Consider the following 19,861-nt stretch of genomic DNA (forward strand, 5'->3'; position numbering starts at 1 on the left):
CTGGTTGCTTTTGGATTACTAGGAACTTTCATGCTGTCTGAGGTCCAGGTGGAGATGCTTTCAAAAGCACCTTGTTGTAATAACACCCATTTAAACTAATTATCCCTGCTCACAGTGTCAGCTCTGGTGCCCGAGGGGGTGAAGCTTGATCACAGCATCTCTGTGGCTGACCTTTCATAGACATCCCACCTTCTGATTCTTTCCCCAGTTATTCCCAAGTTTCTCTCAGAGGACTGCAGCAGCCAGTGAGCCATGGGCCAGGCCCTGGGATGTCTGGCCCATAAGTTCATGGGTTTTAGAGTAAGCTCTGATTGTGAGTTTCCATCTTTCCAATCAGAACCTATATCCTCTGGTCATTCATGTCTGTCCCTGGGTCTGGATTCCCTCCTGGGTGAAGTAGGGTAGAAATGCTACAGGGTTGTGGGTCGTTGTCAAGATCATGAATGATCTACCCAAATGGACCAGCCAACTGAAGCCCAGTGTGCACAGATACCGATTGTTAGGGACATTTCTCTGGCTACACTTAGAGTCAATTCTTTTACTACATAGAAAAAAAAAATGCTATTTCTCATCCACCCAGCTTTCCACTTCTACTTCAGGCAATCACGAGTTTCAGAGAATTAGTTATTGCTGAAGATAAATTCATGAAGACCCTGGGCTACCTCCCTCCTCCTTTTCTTGCATCCATTTTTGTTATTTATCTTTAATTTTTAAAAAATATTCTGATTGTAAAAAAAACTTGGTATGTGGAATCATTTCCAAGTTTTTTTTTTTTTTTTGTTTCCCCAGCCGTAAACATTATACAAGCAGTATGTTTCCCAGGGTGACCACCTTTCAAAAATACCCTGCTGGGCTGTGGCCAGCCCTCAGCCACGTTCCCAGTCAGCCCTCTGAGTATTATCAGTGTTTTGAGAGATCCGACCTCTGCTGTATCAAGAGGTATGTGCCTGATGGTTTCTTTGCTTGGTGCCCCACTTGGTACAGAACATTTAGAAGAAGCTTTTCTTGTCCTGTATTCCTGGCTGCTACTTCAAGATGAGGGCTTGGGAGACAACACTGGAAAAAAAACTACAGTTATTTCCTTCATTCTGCGCTGGGGAGGCAGCCTGGCGTGAGTGTTTGAGCCAGACAGCAGGTTTTAGCCTCCTCGCTTCGAGTTTAGCAACCTGACCTTCGTGAAGTTGGCCCATCTGGGGCAAGGGAAAGACTTTGCTGCACACTAGCGCTACCTACGTGTGTGTTCTCCAGGCTCTGTGCCACGCACCTCCCACTTACTCTGTCTTTGCATATCACCTCACGGCTTCTCTCCTACCACAAGATGGGACTTAAATATTAAACTCATTTTTTTTCAGACCCAGAGAGTCAATGAGTTGCTATATTCATTTTGTGAATATCCTTTACTACTTTAAAAAAGAAATAATAATAATAATAATAATAATAATAATAATAATAATAATAATAAGTAGGACAAAGAAGGTGGTGGTGGTAGGGGGGTGGGGGCGGGGCACCAGACTGGACAGACAAATGCCATGTTAGGTTTGCCAGACATGACAGTCTCTTTCTTCAGAGTCTTGATTCTTATTGAAACTGAATAACAGGGTATTTCGACTAATGAATGAGATGTCAACCCTCACACATAAACATAACAAATCAGTAGTGTAATGAAGCAATAATAGATTTGGCTACTAACCGAGTGGCATTTATATAGCTTTGGGGGTGGGTGCTTATTATATGCTGGCCTTTCAAAGATCACTCTAAACAGAAAAGATTCTGCAAGTCTTAAGAGAAATGGGAAATACACTTCCTTGCATGTGAGGGGCCTCCAGATGTGCCTAGCTGGGGCTTTGGGGAACTGTGCACACAGGATGGAAGACAGAAGTCAGACTGGTTTCAGGGACCCTGGGCGCTTGCTCTTTGGCAGCTGCCTGCAGGTAGGAAGCTGGGAGGAGTGTGAAAGTTCAAATAAATGGAGATCGAAGGGAAAGTAATCTTAACTGCTTCTGAGACTATTCTTGGCAAAGGGCGTTTTCCTCCGATACTAAAATGAAGAAACAGTTTTTCCGTTGTCGTGGCCTGTGAAATGGATTCAACTTGGTTATAGGTCACAGTGCATCCCAATGCTCCAGAAAGGCAAAGTCACAACCCCGACGGGCTCTTCAAGAACCCAGTGAGATTTTACTCCCGGTTAGGTTATAGATGACTGTATTCACCCAGATAATGGTATTTGAGATTAAAAAAAAAACAACAAAAACAAAAAGCTAGTGTAAATAGTTACCTTGGACAGATTGTGTATTAATTCCTTCTTAAGAGTAGGTTTTCCTCAGTGGATTATGGTTAATTTTGTTTTGCAGTGTTTATTAGAGGCAATGCTGGTTTTTATCCAGGAGGTTCTATTATTTGGGAGTTGTTCTGACCCAGTAAATGCTGTTCCCAACTGTTTTGGAATGACATCACTATGTACCTACTAGTCGTTTGAAACTCAAAGTGTGTTTCCCCATAGAAAGCAATGCTGGGGTGACAATTAGGGCTCCAGCTTTGTACAAACCTGCAGGAGTCTACTCCACTTTCTCTGTATCTCAAACAATAGTATTAGCACCATGCTTTTATTAGGAATCTTGGCAGCATTAGGTGGCTCATCACTTAGCCACTGTGTGACGTTGACAGTGGTTCCATCTTTAAATTTTCAGCCTGTAAAATGAGGCCATAGTAGTAGTGGCTTCACAGACTGGTAGTGAGGGTTAAGTAGTTCATATAAAGTGCTCAGTTTATTGTTTTTATTATTATTACTATTGTTTGGCCACATTGCAATAAGTAGGATTTCACGAGTTGACTTTGGAGTCTCACCAGGACTTATAATAATATTCCTCCAGGAAAAATCAGTTTCCTGGGCTCTACAAGAAGGGACTGTGGTGTCCGGAGAACAGTCTTCAGCTTTGCCAGAGCCATCGTGGACTGGTGTAGCCGGTTCTGACTTTCGTAGGCTAAGCTTTCCTAAGAACCCTGATTGCAGCCTTTTGTACTCCTGTATAGCAGCTGAAGTTTGGAGGGATATTTGCGATGATTCAGGGTGGATTGAACACTGGTTTGCGGTTCAGTCTGGTGAGCATTATTAAGTTTGTTTCTGCTTCAGTGTTTGGTACTGCAAATATTTGCACACTCTGTCTTGCATTGTATGTGTGTGTGTGCACGTGTGTGTGTGTGTGTGTGTGTGTGCACACGCATGTGCTGGCATGTAGCTGCCGTGGCACGTGTATGGTGGTTAGAGGACTACTTTCAGGAATCGGTTCTCTCCATCCACCTGTACATGGGTTTTAGGGCTTGAACTCAAGTCGTCAGACTTGTGTAGTAAGTGCCTCCACCCACTGAGCTATCTTGCTGAACCTGCCACATCATTTAATTCAAATGGAGATAAAATATGGGTACTTACTGCCGAGGATAGTTCTCCTAGACTTTCTTTTTAACGAATTATGTTCAAAGTGTTTTTAAAATTTTTTTCAATACATATATTTGTTTACTTATTTTTGTGTATGTGAAGGTGTGTGCATGCACATGCATGTGTCATAGTGTGTGTGTGTGTTGAGAGGCCAGAGGACAACTTGCAGGAGTCTGTTCTCTTCTTCTACCATGTAGGTCCTGGGACTCAAACTCAGGTTGTCAGGCTTGGCTGCAAGTGACTCTGCCCACTGAGCCATCTGGCCAGCCCTTCTAGACTTTATTTTGTTTTGCCTCAGCTAGAAAGCCCCAGGCATGTCAAATCCAATCCAGTATTCATAGATGAGAGCCTGGGTGTGAGGCTCAAGAGAGAAAGACCACGAGTGAAGACACTGAGGCTGTAATACCCCCCCCCCCTTTTTAAAAATTATATCTAAAATTAGGGCTACGTTTGTAGGTTCTACAGTTTTTAATTATTCGGAAACAGATCCATCTTTGAAACATGTAAGCGCATTTGTTGTGATTTATATTCATGTATTCTTTTGTGATGATTGATTGGTCATAAAGAAGAAGGAGGGTGATCTTTAAAATTTCAAACTTACGACTTGGGAGATTTCTTAGTGGTTCAGTACTTTCCAGTCAAATGTGAGTACGAGAGTTCAGATCCTCAGGATCCACAGAAATCTTGGGGGCCCCTGTAATTCAAGCCTCAGGAGGTAGAGACAGGATTCTCCACAGCAAGACTGCTAGCGAGACTAACAATATCTGAGAGCTCTGGGTTTGATTGAGATAGTCTGCCTTGTTGAGTAAGGTGGACAAGCAATGGAAGACGATTCTTGATATCAGTCTTGGGCCCCCTTATGTACAGGCACTGATATATACCATATTTACATATGCAAACATGGGTTTACACACACACATACCATACATATTAAAGTGGGATATTTTTATAAAATGTTTTATTTTGGAATACTTCAAACTTGAATGGAGGAAGAGAGAGCAGTATAGTATCCCCACCCCTGCCCCTAGCTGTCTATGTGTATCCCCACCCCTTGGCTTCAGCTGTCTATGCATCCCCACTTCTGGATTTAGCTACGCCCACAGTTTACCCATCAGATTCCACATGTGGCTAGTCTGGTCTCAGTCCCTTACTTCTCCTATGATTTTCTTCCTTGGGATATTGTTAAAGCAAGTCCTAGTTTGCAACATTTCACCAATTAGTATTTCTATGTTCATTTCTAAGAAATAAGAACATTAAAGCCAGGCATGGCTCTTTGATGTGTGTGTGTGTGTGTGTGTGTGTGTGTGTGTGTGTGTAAAAACCTGGTGTTAGACAGTGGAACAGGTGGATTTTGGGAGCTCACTCATCAGCCAGACTAGCCAAAACAGCCAGCTTCAGATTCAGTAAGAGTTCTTACACATGGGTGAGAAAGAGGGGAGCCATGAGGAAAGCATTTGAGATCCTGCTGTCCATGTCATGTGTATGCATAGGTATGCTAGAGTATGGGTATGCGTTTATGTACACAGGCATACACATGTATGTATATACATGTATGTATACTATAAACATTATCACAAATGGGGGAGAAACAGAATAGAAACCTCCAGCGCTCTCACACCTCATACAATCACCAACAGTTCCTCTGAACTATCTAGATGGTCTTCAGTCTTTTATAGAGAGGTTGATTTGTGCACATCAGGCCTTCAGCTCACATGTTGTGCTGGTTCTCTGTGTCTCCCAGGCGTCCTTTATTTCCTGGCAGAGTTGGAGTGTTAGTTTTTGGTGGCAGGAGTTTTTCCTATTGTAAGCATCACTTTTCTATCCACCAAAGCCAAACAATCTTTATTCCATTATACAGGGAGGCCAGTCCCGGGAAGCTCCACTTCCAATCCACTCAGGTTTAACCATGGAAGCTGTAACTTCCATACACTCTCTGCTCTCTTAATATAATCTAGAAAACTAATCCAGAAAACTTAATCTTGAAATCAACTTGAAAGATATTCCATTAGTATTTGAGGTATAGATTCAATTGTAGGCAGCGATAATAACAGACCAAACCCTACTGTATTCCTACGATGTCTATGTGCTAATTGTTGGCATTCACCTCTTTGGACACTAAGCATTGCATTGCTGAGACAATGGAATGGCAGGTGAGGGTTTAGGGGCATCCCCCTGAGTCTTGATCTGCAGAGAAAATGAGGCAGACCTTAGTAACAGAGCTGTTTCATATAGGCTGCTATAGATTTCCCTTTGTGGCAGGCACCTTGACTCTGCTGGAGTCCCCACTCCCCCTACCTTCTTTTTCTCTCAGAAAAGAGCAGGTGTCCAAGAGACAAAAACTAAACATGACAAAACAAGATACAATAAGACAAGGCAAAGGCCTTCATATCAAGGCTGGACAAAGCAATTCAACAGGGGGAAAAGAGTCCCAAGAGCAGGCAAGAGCGAGAGACACACCCAGTCCCACTCACACTTAGGAGTCCCACAAAATCCCCGAGCTAACAGCCAGGGGCTAAAGTCCTCTAAGGTGTCAATGCACACTTGGATTTCTGAGAGTGGGATCACTTGGCTTCTGGCATGGTGTGGAAGGAGGCTGACTCAGATATTTGCATTTAGCTTCTAGGTTAAAGGGCTGAGGCCCCTGGAAGGTCTGAGTAGGTCCAGGCAGGACCATAATGAAAACATTTATACAAGGGCTGGGCTACAGAGAGTAAAGGAGGTTGTGAGCTTGGAGACATCACTGCTGTCAAGACCCTGAAGTGACCTTCTGCTTCTTCAGAGTAGTAACCAAAGTCCTCCATTTTTGCCGCCATTTTTTCTTTGTTTTTCTTGAGAATTGCCATTTTGACTGAAGTGAGACAGGGACCCGGGAGTATTTTTTATTTTGATTTCCTTAATGGCTAGTGATACTGAAATGTTTTCATTTTATATTTATGTATTTGTCATTGGTACTGCATTTGAAAAGTGCCTGTTCAGTTCATTTGTTTATTTGTTGATTGGGTTATTTGTTTTTTTTTTTTTTTGGTGTTCAGTGTTTTATATATATTGGATATGAATTACACGTGAAATAAATTGTTGGCAGTGGATTTCTCCCATCCTCTAGGCTGCTGAGCTCGGTACTCTACTACTTCTTTTTGACATGCAGAAGCCTCGTAGCCACTTAATTTTTTATTTGAGTTTTGAAGCAGGATATCATTAAATGGCTTCAAATTCAAGATCTTATTCCTTTAGCCTCACAAATGGGTGCTGGGTTTGCAGGCGTGTGCCACTTCGTGAGGTATAGAAGCTTTTAATTTGATACAATACCATTTGTCAATTCTTGTTATTATTTCCCGAGCCAACCACTATAAAATCAATATGGAGATTTCTTTAAAAAAATAAAAATAGAGCTACTACCTGATACAGCTCTATCCCTTCTGGGCACACAGCCCTAAGCGTCAAAGCCAGCTTACTTCTGGACACCTGTGTGCCCATATTTACAGCTGCAGTGTTCAAATGATGAAATTACAGACTCAGCCTAGCTGCCCATCAACAGATGAATGGATAAAGAAAACTCGGCACATGCACACAATGGAGTTGTATTCAGCTATAACAAGAACAAAATCACATTAGTTACAGGAATATTGGTGGAGCTGGAGATCTTATCAAGTGAAATCTGCCAGATTTACAAAGATGAGAATCTGACACTTCTATGCATACGTAGAACTGGGCATGGGGAATGAACAAGAAAGCAGAAGAGGGACTAGTAGTGATATAGAGGGGAAAGGGATGGAGAGAAGGGGATGAAGAAAGAAAGGTTCTAAGAAGGGATGGAGACACTCAAAGGATATTACATGCTGTACAGAAAAGGTACCACAAAGCTTTGTGTAAATAAACACTGAAGAGTGCAGAAAATAATACGAGCATATAAAAATTGGGTTTCTGTAAAGGCTGAATTTGATAGTACTTTGTACAGTGCTGGTCACAGACCTTGGCAAGTAGCAAGTACTTGCAAAGTGACTTGAATTGGTAGACAATGAGAAGAGCTCAGTTAGACTGCTAAATAGATGTATTAGCAAAGCATTTCCTAGCGACTTATGGACTTATGGTTAGACCTATAAATGACTGAATTTGCCTCCCATCTCTCATCAGAGAAGCTTCTATTTGCAGGATGGTAAATAACAGAGACACATAACTGGCCAAGGCGAGGAGAACAAAAGACTGAAAGATGTTCCAGCCAGCCCTAAATTGAACATATGTACTGCAGCACCTCTCCAGAGGCTCCAGAGATTGTTATGGAAGAGGGTGGGTGGGAAGAACAATGTCATCTGCAGACATCAGGTCAGCTACACACACATGAACTCACAATGGGTGTGATGGCATGCACAAGACCCGAGGAAGCCTAAGTCAGACCACACACTAGCAGGGAGAGGGGATTGGGCATGAAGTTTTACCCCTAGCTAGGGAGCTATTGGCAATTAGATGCTGAGCAAGGGAGGGACAGCTTGTTTTCATAAGAGTTTTGTCCCTGATTAGTCAAGCACACTCCAGTGGAAGGCCACACATTCAAGCGTATTTGGGCAGCCCATACTGGCTTTGATGGAAAAAAGAAAAAGACGAACCGTTGAGTGGCAGGGAAGGGAAGGGTTGGAGGAGGTGGGAGTGGCTATTGTCAGCACGTGTAGGAAGTTGTCAAAGAACTAACTGAAAATAAGGCATCAGGGAGAGGTAAGCCTTTCAGAAGTGATCAAATGGTATGGCATGCCACATACATAAAATGGTAGGGAACCTCTGAGAACCAAGAGGTATCCATACTCAGTCTTCACTTCTACTCCCACTGTGCCTATTTTATGGGAAAACCCAGTCTTGGGGGAGGGAATAGGAGCAAAGGATGGGCATCTATGTGTATGACGAAGTCCTAGTGGAACCCGTTATTTCATATGTTAAGCACATTTAATACTCAACTGGTTAAAAGAATGAACAGCTCTAATGTTCTTAATATCTGCTCCATCAGCACCATATAAGTCAGTCAGGCAAACTGTGACAGTGTCCAGATTGAAATAATGCATGGATAATTCTTAACACGTTGCCTGGAACGTATTAAGAGCTTTACCAAATGCTGGCAGTCATGCTACTGCCAGTCTGTTGGTAGCTTAGAATGGAAGATGTGAACTGTGGGGCTGCAGTATTGACGAGAGGGGGGAGGAGAAGCACTTTTGTTGATGTCAGTTCTGTGTGTCAGAGGTGACCAGGGCAGAGGCTATACCAGATCAGGTGCCATGTGGCTGACTCCCAATTTGGTGTCCTGAAAAAAAATCCCTACTTTTGAGTCCTTACCTATCTGCCATCTTGAATCTAATCTGACATTAATATACATGAATCTAAAGTAATTGTATATAGAATTATAGACTAATATAAATACCAATGTGATGTAGTTGTGGAATTTGCTTATTGGTGCTGCCTGTGGACTACCTACTATAGATAACTTACCACTGACCAAATTGAAATGTCTAGAGCTTAAGGTTGGCATTTCAACTCTTTGTCCTATTTCCAAGTAGCTGCCATGGAGCTTCTCGATAGGATTATTTATACACATTATGGGATTTTAATTTGTCTAGTTGCAGGTCTGAGGAGCAGGGCTGAGCCTCGTGCTGACTTCTTATGTGGCCTCTGGTATCTGATATGCTAAACAGAGATCACATACCACATAAGCTAGGGAAGGCAGGAGCTAAGGTGTGTGTGTGTGTGTGTGTGTGTGTGTGTGTGTGTGTGTGTGTGCTGAGCCTCCTCTTCCAGGTTGAGTAGCTTATAGTCAACTCAGAAGGTTCTCATGAAGAAGAGCCAATGAATGATATTCAAAAGGAGATAGATGCTAAATTATTTTATAAATGAGTGGGTTGGAAGGGAATGGCCTAGAAGCCAGTGGCACAAACTGTAAACTAGTGAGAGTAGCTGGGAAGCTTGCCATCCACTCTTGCTTTAAGACTAGCAGTGTAGAGAGCTCCCATGACTGGAAGATGCCTTCTTTACATGATGAGTTTGCAACTGCACCTGTCTGTTTTCCCATTATTATATGGGGTAGCTTCCTTTCCCCTTTTTCTTTCCTTTCCTTGGCTGCTGGCTGGGGAGAACGGCCATTGAAGAGGAGGAAGGGATGGTAGAGGGACGTGCCCACTACCGTGCTTGGCTCTGACTTCTCTCGTGGAGCAATACTAGCTGCGTCATCTTGCCTGACCCCTATCTCAGGACCTTTCGGTTCTCACACCGAACTCCTCGAAGAAAGATAGTTGAAAATTAAGAATTTAGAGGGAAGCCTCTGTCTTCTGCCTGACAGAAAAAAAAATCCCATGAAGACGTTATAAAGAGCAGGTGTGTCGGGCTACATGAGGTTGTTATGGGAGACCCAGGAAGCCTATTAAACATTAAACATGAGTGTAAACTGAGTCAGGAGAGTGTCCTGAGTACCAGGCTGTCACTGGTTTGCACTCGTTAGCATGGCGTGCCCTTCCCGGCAGTCTCACTGTTATCATGCCCTGTCCTTGCAGAGGACTCTCCCTTTGGACCCCAGTGGCTTTCTTATCCCCAGAGCCCATCTGTACCTCTTGCCACTTCAGGCCTCGCCTTTTGTTACGCAGTCTGTTCCAGCCTGTTAGAGCTCAGATGGAAACCTGGGCACAGAGCTTGGGAGGCCCTGCCCCACATGGAGAAGATTCAAGGGGAGAGTTCAAAGGCACATGCGGGAACCAACTCAGACTTGCACTAATTTTCTCATGGGACCAAATTCTAGCCTTTGGCCATGGATTAATCAGATCTTAGTATCTTACCTGGTTCCTACAAATCTGATGTAGATGCAGTAAGAGTAATTGGATTTGGTTATTTTAGGGACTTATTTAAATACCTAAACCAGTGCAAACTGTTTTAGGCTTGTTGGAAAGACATGCTGAAGTCAGTTAGTTCACTGTCCCAAAGACACAGTTACTAAAGAGGTCACACTCAGTTTTGCCCGATTCTGTCTGTACTTAAGCACCAAGCAAAATAATATTTCCAGAATGATAAGTGAATACCTTTTAACTAAAATTTTGAGTCAGTTGTGGATTTGAAGGTGTAGCTGAGAAATGACAGAGAAATTACTTTTGGAGGACAACCCTACACTTGGCCAGTTTTGCTCTGTGCTGATTAGGATTTTAGAAAACTATAGCATAACCCGAATTTCCACTTCTGAAGTTCCCAGAACTCTTCAGATCTACCCAGTTTTATTTGTCTTCTCCCCTCTCTGTCTACATTTTATATGGTTTCATTGCCTGTGTAGTTCCATGTTCCTGTCGCCGTGGATGATAAGATGTAGAATTAACTTGAAACCGTATCATTGCTATACTGCCCTTTTGTAGTCACCAGCAATTCCCATATCTAACCACAGGAAACTTCAAATAGGGTCCTTTGTATGTAAAATTATCATTTCAGAAGTGTTATATAAATGAGTTATACAACATGTAGTCTCTGGTGCTGGGTCTTTGTCTTAGCATAACCCCCTATAGACACGTTGTCTTACCGTGTGAATCAGTGGCTTATCCTTGCTCACCACTAAGCATATTCCATGATGTGGATGAACTATAGCTTTAAAAACATAACCATTTGCCTATAGAACGGCACTTGGGCCAGGTCTAGTTTTTTTAGCTCTTTTGAATAAAGCTACTATGAACACCCATGGACAGGTCTTTGTATGAACATAAGTTTTCATTTCTCTGGGGTAAGTGCGGAGGAGCACAAAGAAACTTTTAAGGCAGTTTGTAAGTCTAGAATTATGTGCAGCTTGATTCTGCTCTGGGTTGCAGTTTTATTTTTTCTTTAATCTGATTTCATGTAGGGCCACATTTCCCTGACCCTCGGCCTGTGTCAATGACCAGGCTGATTAGGGAACTTCTGAATTGGAAGGGAGGCTTACTCTACCTGTGGGAGACAAGACTGTGATCAACCATGCTTGTCAGTTTTGCTGTGCCGATCTCTCTCTCTTTTCTTAATATATCTATCCAGAGCTCCAGCACTGTGCATGGTTAAGCCAATGACCACGTTGTTCTCCCTCACTTCCTGTGGGGATACAAGGCCCTCAGGGACCTCTGTGAACTTTTGGAAGGGAATGGTTACAAACTTTCCTTCCTTCTCCTCTTGCAGTCGGCTGTAGTGAACACATGTTGCCAAAAGATGGCAGTGTACTTTGCAGAGCTGAGATGGCTCTGTCACCCATGACTCTGACAGCTGTAGTTGTCCTTTATATACACGTTGCAAATAGGAACAGCACATTTTACAAAGTAACAAAAGCCCCGATAAAATGCTGTTGGTTAAAAAGAAAAAAAAAAAAACCCTCAAAAGAAAACATCGTGTTTGCAGAGAGCTTAAAATAAGAGTGATTCTCTACCTCTTTGAAGTGATGAGGAAAGGGAACATTGTTATGGCATTTTGTGTAGTTCTGGAGTAGAAATCTGTGATGGGCTACTGTCTATTTTTTATCTGACTTAAGGCCGGCCAAAGGGCAGGGAGAGCCTAGTTTTGAGGTTTGAGCTTTGTGATACCTGTAGACTGTAAGTGAAATTCCCCAGCAACACTGTATACATAATTATCACAACAGTAATGGCTCAGTATTTTTCCACACTCTATACATATCTGTGTCTCAGGGCATGTGAGTGCAGAACTGTTTAGCATCTGCTGTGTGCAGAAAAGCTTTTATAAAAGAGGTGATGGGTTCATTGGATGTCATAAACGGACCAAGCTGGCGAGGATGGAATAGAATGTTTAAATACAAGGTTAACTAATAAAATTGAAGCTGTGTGCACAGAGTGAACCAGTGATGTCAAACTCTAGTTTGGACATGTTGACAGCAAGAGTCATTCTGCTCCCTGGTGCCACCTCTGGAAGTCATCAGAAGTCCCGACAATACTGGCTGTGGGGGTGATAGGATGCTTCTGAACTCTGAGTGCCAGCTCTAGCATGGCCCTCTATACCATGGAGAGTATGCTGAGTTTAAGGTGTTCGTTCCACACAGTAGATGCCATGATCTGAGGACACACAGCACAACTGCCATCCAGGGTGACAGGGAAACAGGTGGCTCCAACTCAGACAGCAGCCTTTTCGCTAGTGCACCTCTTGGCAAAAGCCCCAGGCTAAGAGAGAACTGTGCTGCATGAAGTTCTAACTCTGAAACCAGATGCTGTTACCATAGCGACAAGTGAACTGCTACCGTGGGAGGCACGACAGGGAAGCATGGTAGAGGGAGGCAGGAGGGCAAGTGAGGCGAATCTGAAGGCTAGCATACCCGTAGACCTTCAACCTTTAACAGCACTGTGACTAGCAGGCTGGTGTTCTTGAAACTTGTGCGCTGGCGGCCTGCCACTTGCTGACTGGCTGAGTGGCAGCTGCCTGCGCTGGGAGTACTAGTCGGCGAGCACGTTGGCAGTTGGCACGGGCTCGGGGGGTGGGATCTCACAGGGCTGGAATGTGGACGGGTGCTTTGGGCCCAGTGGCTGACAGTTTTGCACAAATGTTTCTCGTGCCGGACTTAAGTCACCCTCACAGGCCTGCTCAGTGATTAGGACCGGCTGGTGAGAGCCTGCCCATTTGGCAGACGATTTGACATGTGTTCCAGTTAAATCATTTTGCTATCCCAGAATAATGGAGAATTAGACCCCCCTCCCCCCATGGGTCTGGACTTGTATAGAAGGGGTATAACTTCTTCAATCAGAGGCCAGGTGAAGGAAGGCAGCATTGACTCAAAGTAGATTTTACACTGACGGATATAAAGCTTGCCTTCCCTCACCCCTGATGCTGGTAAGGAGCTTCCAAATCCCTTCTGAATTTTGCCTCATGCTGGTGATGTGAGCGACAGCCGAAGTATGGAGTATGCTTCCTTCTCTCTTTTCAGCAAATGCAGGGCACATGCAAAGGACGTTTTAAAGGACAGATTTCGGGGGGCGGGGGGCTGATTAGGGACTGGATGAGTTAATTTCTTCCTACTGATTTATAGAGGGGAAACCGGTTAGGTCAGCCACTTTACGTGGTATCTCTGTCTTACTAATAATATCCAGCAAGTGCTAAGAGGATATAAGGCTGAATGACTGATATTTGTCATGAAAAGAGGAGGGGACGCCTCTGCTCTGTGTAGGAGGCCAATGCTCCAGGATGACCTTGCTCTTGAGGAAGAGGTACAGCGCCAGGCTGTGTGTTTTTGCTCTGTTTCACTTGCTGCTTTACAGCAGAGAAGAGGCCTATTTGCAGGCACTCTGCGTGAGCCATCAGAGAGAACAAAGTTCTGATGACTTGCTATGTATAGTCTTGACGGGAATGTGAAATATGCACAGAAGAGCCAAGGAATGCACCAAGCATGACCCCCACTCTGTGCTCAGACGGTGGGGCTGGGTTGTTTTCTCAACTTGGCCGGAGGGCTTGGGCACTGACCGTTCTACCTTCCCTTCCAATCGCCTCTTGGTTTTCTTGCTTTCCTTTTGCTTTTTACGTACGACATATGGTTTTGGAAAAAGCTTCGATTTCTAGGTTGAATGTTTTCTTTAGGAGTTCTATCAAGAGACAACAGAATGCCTGCCTGACGGATAAGAGGGTCTAAAATGCCCTCTGCAGTTGTGTTGGACTCAGCATGTTGACTGACCCGGGGTTAGTTCTATTTTCCAAAGGGAGAAAAAAAAGTTAGGGTACATGCAGTGCTCTGGGATTTTGTTGTGCTTCTGAGGAGTTTAAGAAAATGTTATTATTGCAATGTCTGTCCTCCTTATCTGTGTGTACAGATTCTGGGTAGCTGTTGGCTCCTTGCACTTTGGACTCTCCCTGACCTCCAGGGAAGTCTTTGAGAAGGTAGATGTGACTGTGTATCCCTGGTGCCTGAAAGTATACAGCATGCACAGTAGATGCTCAGTTAATATTTACTCTCCCCCTACTGGAGGAAGGTAAGAAACAGAAAAAGGAACACCGTCTCTGTTTCTCTCTCCCCTAGCACTGAGTGTGTTGTGTTTCAAGTGCTTCTGTAATAGGTACCTGCATCCTCCATATTGGCAAATCTAACTTTGGCTTCTCCATCTCCGTCCTTCTCAGTTTTCAGGTGGGCTTCTCTGCTCTCTCTGACTTTCATGATGTCACCCATGTCCAGTTTACACTGGCCTCATTGCCTGACTTGGGAATGTTGGTGTGTTTTAGCAGGTAGTCACAAGCCCCGCTCCCTGAACCTGCTTCTCCTTTCTGCATGCTTGCATCTGGTAATAACTGCAGCAGCAGCTTGATGCATGCATTTTGCCGCATTTAGCAACAGCCCCGAGTCTCTAGTTCCCGACTCAAGCAGTTCTGATTACATCAGCAACTTTTTTTTTTTCTTTCAGGATGCATATCTCAACCTTAAAAAGTGTCCAAAATGAAGTCTCCATGGCTTCCAATTGTACGATTTTCACGCAATGCCATTGGTTCTTGAGGTAGTTTACCAGCTTCTCTTGGGCTCTAACCATCTGTTTAGCACATCACAGGTAGAGTGACCCTTTGAGAAGGGAAAACAGCTCATGCTGGTCTCCATCTTATTGTTCTTCAGAGGCTTCCAGATGCCTTCAGCTCTGACTCCTTCTTCTCGCTTGCATGACCCGGCTTCCTCCACTTCCTGGATGGTGCTAACCTTTCCTATTCGAGGGCCTTGCCATTTGATTTTTCCTTTGCTTGGAAGGCTCTTGTACATTTTCATGTAGTGACTTTGCCTCCAGTCAGGTCACTTCCTTGGAAATCTCACTGCAGCACTGTGTGCTAGACAGCCTCTTGTGGGGCTTTTACTCCCTGCAAAGCTCCCAGCTCTCTCTGAGAGTATCTTGTCCCTTGGTTCGTTGTTAGGTTGTTGTTGTTTTTAAAGGACATTTTGTCTTATTTGTAGATTTGTTCTCCTCCCTCTGAAGAATAACAGGAATATAGCAAGCAGTAATTAAATATTTGCTGAATCCATGAGTAACGACTATATTATTTAATTGGTCTCGCGAGTCTAAGGCTCAGAGAAATTGGTAAATGGCTTGATTTCTTAGCCTTTAAGGCAGTCCTTTCCCACTGTAATCCTGCGGACTGACCCATATCCTCTGTTATACATTTAGTTTGAGTTCAGAGAAGAAAAGTATTCCGGCATGTATCAGGATGATCCATTGTGTCTGGGCTCATGTCTCCAAAGGAAGACTCTTGCAAGTCTTTCCAAAAGTAACGAGCTTCTTCTGATCCACGTACTACCCAGGTCCAATTCTGCTTGGTTTCTGAGACTAGACAGGGTTGGGCGGCATGGCCATAGACCAGTAATGGGTTCCTTAATGACAAAAAGAAAAAAAAGAAAAAGAAAAAGAAAAAGAAAAGAAACTTATTTTGTTCTAGCTTATTTTGTTACAAATTATGTAGAATGCTATCATGAATCTGTGTGTGTGTGTGTGTTCACTCTCTCCCTCTCCCCCTCCCCTTTTCCTCCTCCCCTGTGTGTGTGTGTGTTTGTGTGTGTGTGAGCACATGTGTACAGTTAGTACTCTCCTTCTACCATGTGGGTTCCAGGGATCAAACCCAGGCCATCAGACTTAGAGGCAAGCTTCTTTACCCACTAAGACACCTCACTGGCCCAAGAAACAGTTATTTAAGTAATATGTGCTAAGTTTGATCCTTCATTCAAATCTCAGAGTAATCAATGCAGAATTGGTATTATTGTGTTGAAGCATTGTAAGCTGGGAATAATTATTCTAATTTGATACAAGGAAAAAAATCCACGCAACTCAGAAAATTTCAGTCCTTTCCTTTGCTCCCAGTGGCATAACTATTAACTGGTCAAATTGGATTTTTTTTTTTTTTTGCTTTTGACCTTTTATGCAAAGGTGATTGCTTGGTAAAGGAGATATATTCCTAAAATAGGAAGGGAAAACAGAATTCAGTGTACCCCTGCCTAGATTGTAGCAATTATCTAAAGCACCAGAACAAGTTATACAGACAATATAGAAAACGAACTCAACCATATCCAGTGCTTGAGCACTTAACTGGATGCCTAGAATACAGAGTGAACATGTGGGTCTCTGGCAGACCTCATATACGGGATGACATAGAGCAGCTGTCCTCAGAGAAAGTTCTTTGTTAGCAGACCCGCACTACGTAAGCAGCAATTGAGCAGTCCAGGATTTCTTTCTGTTTCCACTATAAATAGAGTTCATGGGATTCTGTATATGGAAGTTAATGCAACGAGAAGGAGCTGCAGAGTAAGGGAATAAAGCTCCACTCATTCTGTAAACTAGAAACATGTTTGGCACCGGGAGGCTGCAAAAAAAAAAAAAAAAAAAAAAAAAAAAAAAAAAAAAAAAAAAGAAAGAAAGAAAAAGAAAAAAAAAACATGCTGCTGTTCCTTGGATAGATTCTGAGGTCTTATTTAGCATATGAAATTGCAGAGTAGATCCTATTATGTAAGGAGACAGGACAGCAGAACGTGGTTACAAAATGAAGAACTTCATGCCCTTCAGAAAAGAGTTAACAGCGCAGACAGCACACGGACGCGTGATGAGAGTGTGGAAATGAATGGACTGGGTGGCGTGTATAGGTGTCTATTGCTGAAGCCTGGTGCGGGATAATCCTCAGATGTCAGATTTCCGTAAGGCCAACATGTGACTCAACGCTTGCCACTCAACACAGAATACTGGGCTGGTGTTAAGAGGCTGGCTGCAAGCTAGGTTCCTACTGTGCATTAGACTAACTCCCTGTCGCGCTGTGTGTGAGTGGGTGTGCGTGTGCTCCGATGAGGGTATACATTTTGTGCAGTGGGTGTTTAAAGAGCTAAGCACAGAAACTGGATTTCCACAAACGACTATCACGAGCACTCCAGACACACCAAACTTCCTCTCTTGGTATTTTTTTTTTCCTTTTGCTTTCATCTCTATTTCTCCCTTCTGCAACTCCCCAGAGGGAGAATTCCCCCTCTACATCCAGCCTACAAAGATTGGGATTATTTTCTGTTCCCTATCCATGTGGCTACCCTCTCAAGGTTAGAACTGAACTATGTGGGGCCAGCACATTCTCCAGCACCAGATGAGAAGAGCTGCGTGAAGGAGTGACAGCCACCAAAGGAAGAGGAGAGGGACTCTGCCCTGCTGCAATCATGAACAACAGCCTGCAGGTTAACCTGCCCAGAAGCTGGGCTGCTTCAAGTGGCTCACTTCAGGAGAGGTCTGAGCGTTCTTTTTTTCTTTTCTATTACTATAGGATGGAGGATGAAGCTGTCCTGGACAGAGGGGCTTCCTTCCTTAAACATGTGTGTGATGAAGAAGAAGTAGAAGGTGAGCCCTGTGGGTCTGGGAAAGTGTGTGTTCGTGTCCATGTCTCTGTAGATCGTGACAGTCATACAGTTCGTGCATCCTGTATTTTTAAACACCAAGTCCTGCTTGTGGGGTCTCCTTACTCTCTACCTTTTGCTTCAATACAGGAAGTGATTTTAGGAACTTCATCGGACCCTGAGGTTTGAAACAAGGCAGGGTCTTACCTGTTACATTTTTTTTTAAAGTGTTATTTTAAAGCAGGTGCTGATGTCAGCTTTGCGTCCCCATCAGAGATGAATGTTTTACTAGGTAATTCCAGGAAGCCACCAGAAATATAGAAATATGACTGTTAGCACGTTCTACTATTCTTTTCTGGTAGCTTACAGAGGAGAGAAACAGATGTTGCTGGGGGAGAGAACAATATTCACTGTTGTAGGGAAACAGGTCTAAGCTGAGGGTTGAGAACGGTTGTCATGGATGAGCCTTAGTTAAGAAAACCACAGGCGAGGATTTTTGATCTGAAAAATTCCTCAGAACCTCTTTAGCTAATGTTTCTTTCCAGTGCCTGCTAAAACCGGAGAAGAGTTCCATTTTATCTGGTGCTGATATACTTGAGCACGCACCCCCTCCACTCACCTCCTGACTTATCAATAACGTTGGGGGAGAACTTACCACTTGGTTGGTAGTGAGAAGGCAGGGTTTCGTCTGAGGTAACGATGTGAAGGCATCGCAAACATGTTCTACTATTGAATTTTAGTATGAGGGTTATAGATAGCATTCTATTATTGGTATTTAGTATCAGGGCTATAGATAGCATCCAATGGAACCCACAGATGAACGATGTGATCAGCTCCTCCTGTAAGTGTCACTTGAGAGGAGCTCTGTGTTTTGGGGGCTGTGGAGTGACAGGTCCTCATGGTTAGCATTTCGTGCCTTTTTAAACCTTGGTGCAGAGGACAATGAGGTTGGGAAGAGGAAAGTGGATATTGCATGTTCCAGAGTGGTTCTTCAAGCAGATGGAGCACCGGGTCGAGGATTTCTGTGCCCCTGTGCTCCCAGGAACAACCCCAGGATGGTGGTTATGCTGTTTCTCATGTTTCCTTAGTGAGTTTCTTCTGCCCTGTGGCATGGATGATTGTGACCCCTCTGCCCCACCCCCTGGCCTCCCACACTAAAGCCTTGAAACAGACTAACAAGAATTCGACGCCTAAGTTTCTTAGAAAAATGGAAACTACAGTATTTTCTCTTGTATACTTTTATGGGTTCCCTTCAGTTGTTACAACACGACTACGGGAAAAACGTCACGTTGCAGAAGGCAAAAGAGTAAAACTTTTCTTCACTGCTGAAACTTCGTTGCAGTCATTGTCCCCGACTGTAAAGGAGGAGATACATTCACCAAGTCAGAGCAAAAGAAGTAGTGCAGGCCTGGGTGAAAACTCCACGGTCTTAGAACAATGAGGGTGAAAATCCTTGGGAGTGGGAATGTGCACACAGTCTCCTTGAGAACAGGGCCCTAGCTGAGTTCTCAGGAGATGTAAATCTAGACTCCTGAGGGTGCTTCAAATCAACAGCACAGTGCCGAAGTGGGCGACCGTACTCCGGTTCTTAAAGCTTTGGCAAAGAACTGTATTTCCTGAATTATTTCCCTTGATTTTCAAGCAGAAAATTAATCTATCGATCACAGAATACATCATAACATAAATAGCACATGACTCTGTAGCCAGTTTTCTTTGGGAGAGAAGTGAAAAAGGCAACCAGAGGTTATAGAAGCAGCCATTCAGTGCCAGAAACGTGTTGGTTTTAGTGGCAACGAAGCTTGTTTTTTCCCATTCACAGGACGACACCACATTAGAGTTGTTCATTCATGTTGCTGGCTGGTGCCTGGTCTGATCCCATTTATATCAAGCCATGTCATGTTGTCTCTTGTTGAGGACTTTTAACATGAGAGTTGCTTATGGTGGACTTGGTGTAGACTTCCAATGTGGGGACGCTCCTCCAGTAGACAAGTTGGAAGTTATGAACTGGTTCTTTCTCTTTTAACCCCCTTCTACTTGCCTACCCCCCCACCCCTTACCCCTCAGCTGTTTTTATCAGATAAAGTTGGCAGGATTGAAACATAACATTAGCTCTGGGTGAGGGTACCAAGAAGTTGAGA

The 19,861-nt window shown here is 43.7% G+C and overlaps 1 protein-coding gene across 1 annotated transcript in view; it reads left to right on the forward strand.

Annotated features, from left to right (window-relative positions):
• Slc4a4 (solute carrier family 4 member 4) overlaps positions 1 to 19,861 on the forward strand; it is a 385,548-nt gene that overhangs the window by 94,976 nt on the left and 270,711 nt on the right. The window contains 1 exon segment of the mRNA XM_076938759.1: positions 17,654 to 17,727. Coding sequence (XP_076794874.1) covers positions 17,654 to 17,727 — 74 coding nt within the window.

The sequence above is a fragment of the Arvicanthis niloticus genome, chromosome 7 (assembly GCF_011762505.2).
Source record: "Arvicanthis niloticus isolate mArvNil1 chromosome 7, mArvNil1.pat.X, whole genome shotgun sequence".
NCBI lineage: Eukaryota > Metazoa > Chordata > Mammalia > Rodentia > Muridae > Arvicanthis > Arvicanthis niloticus.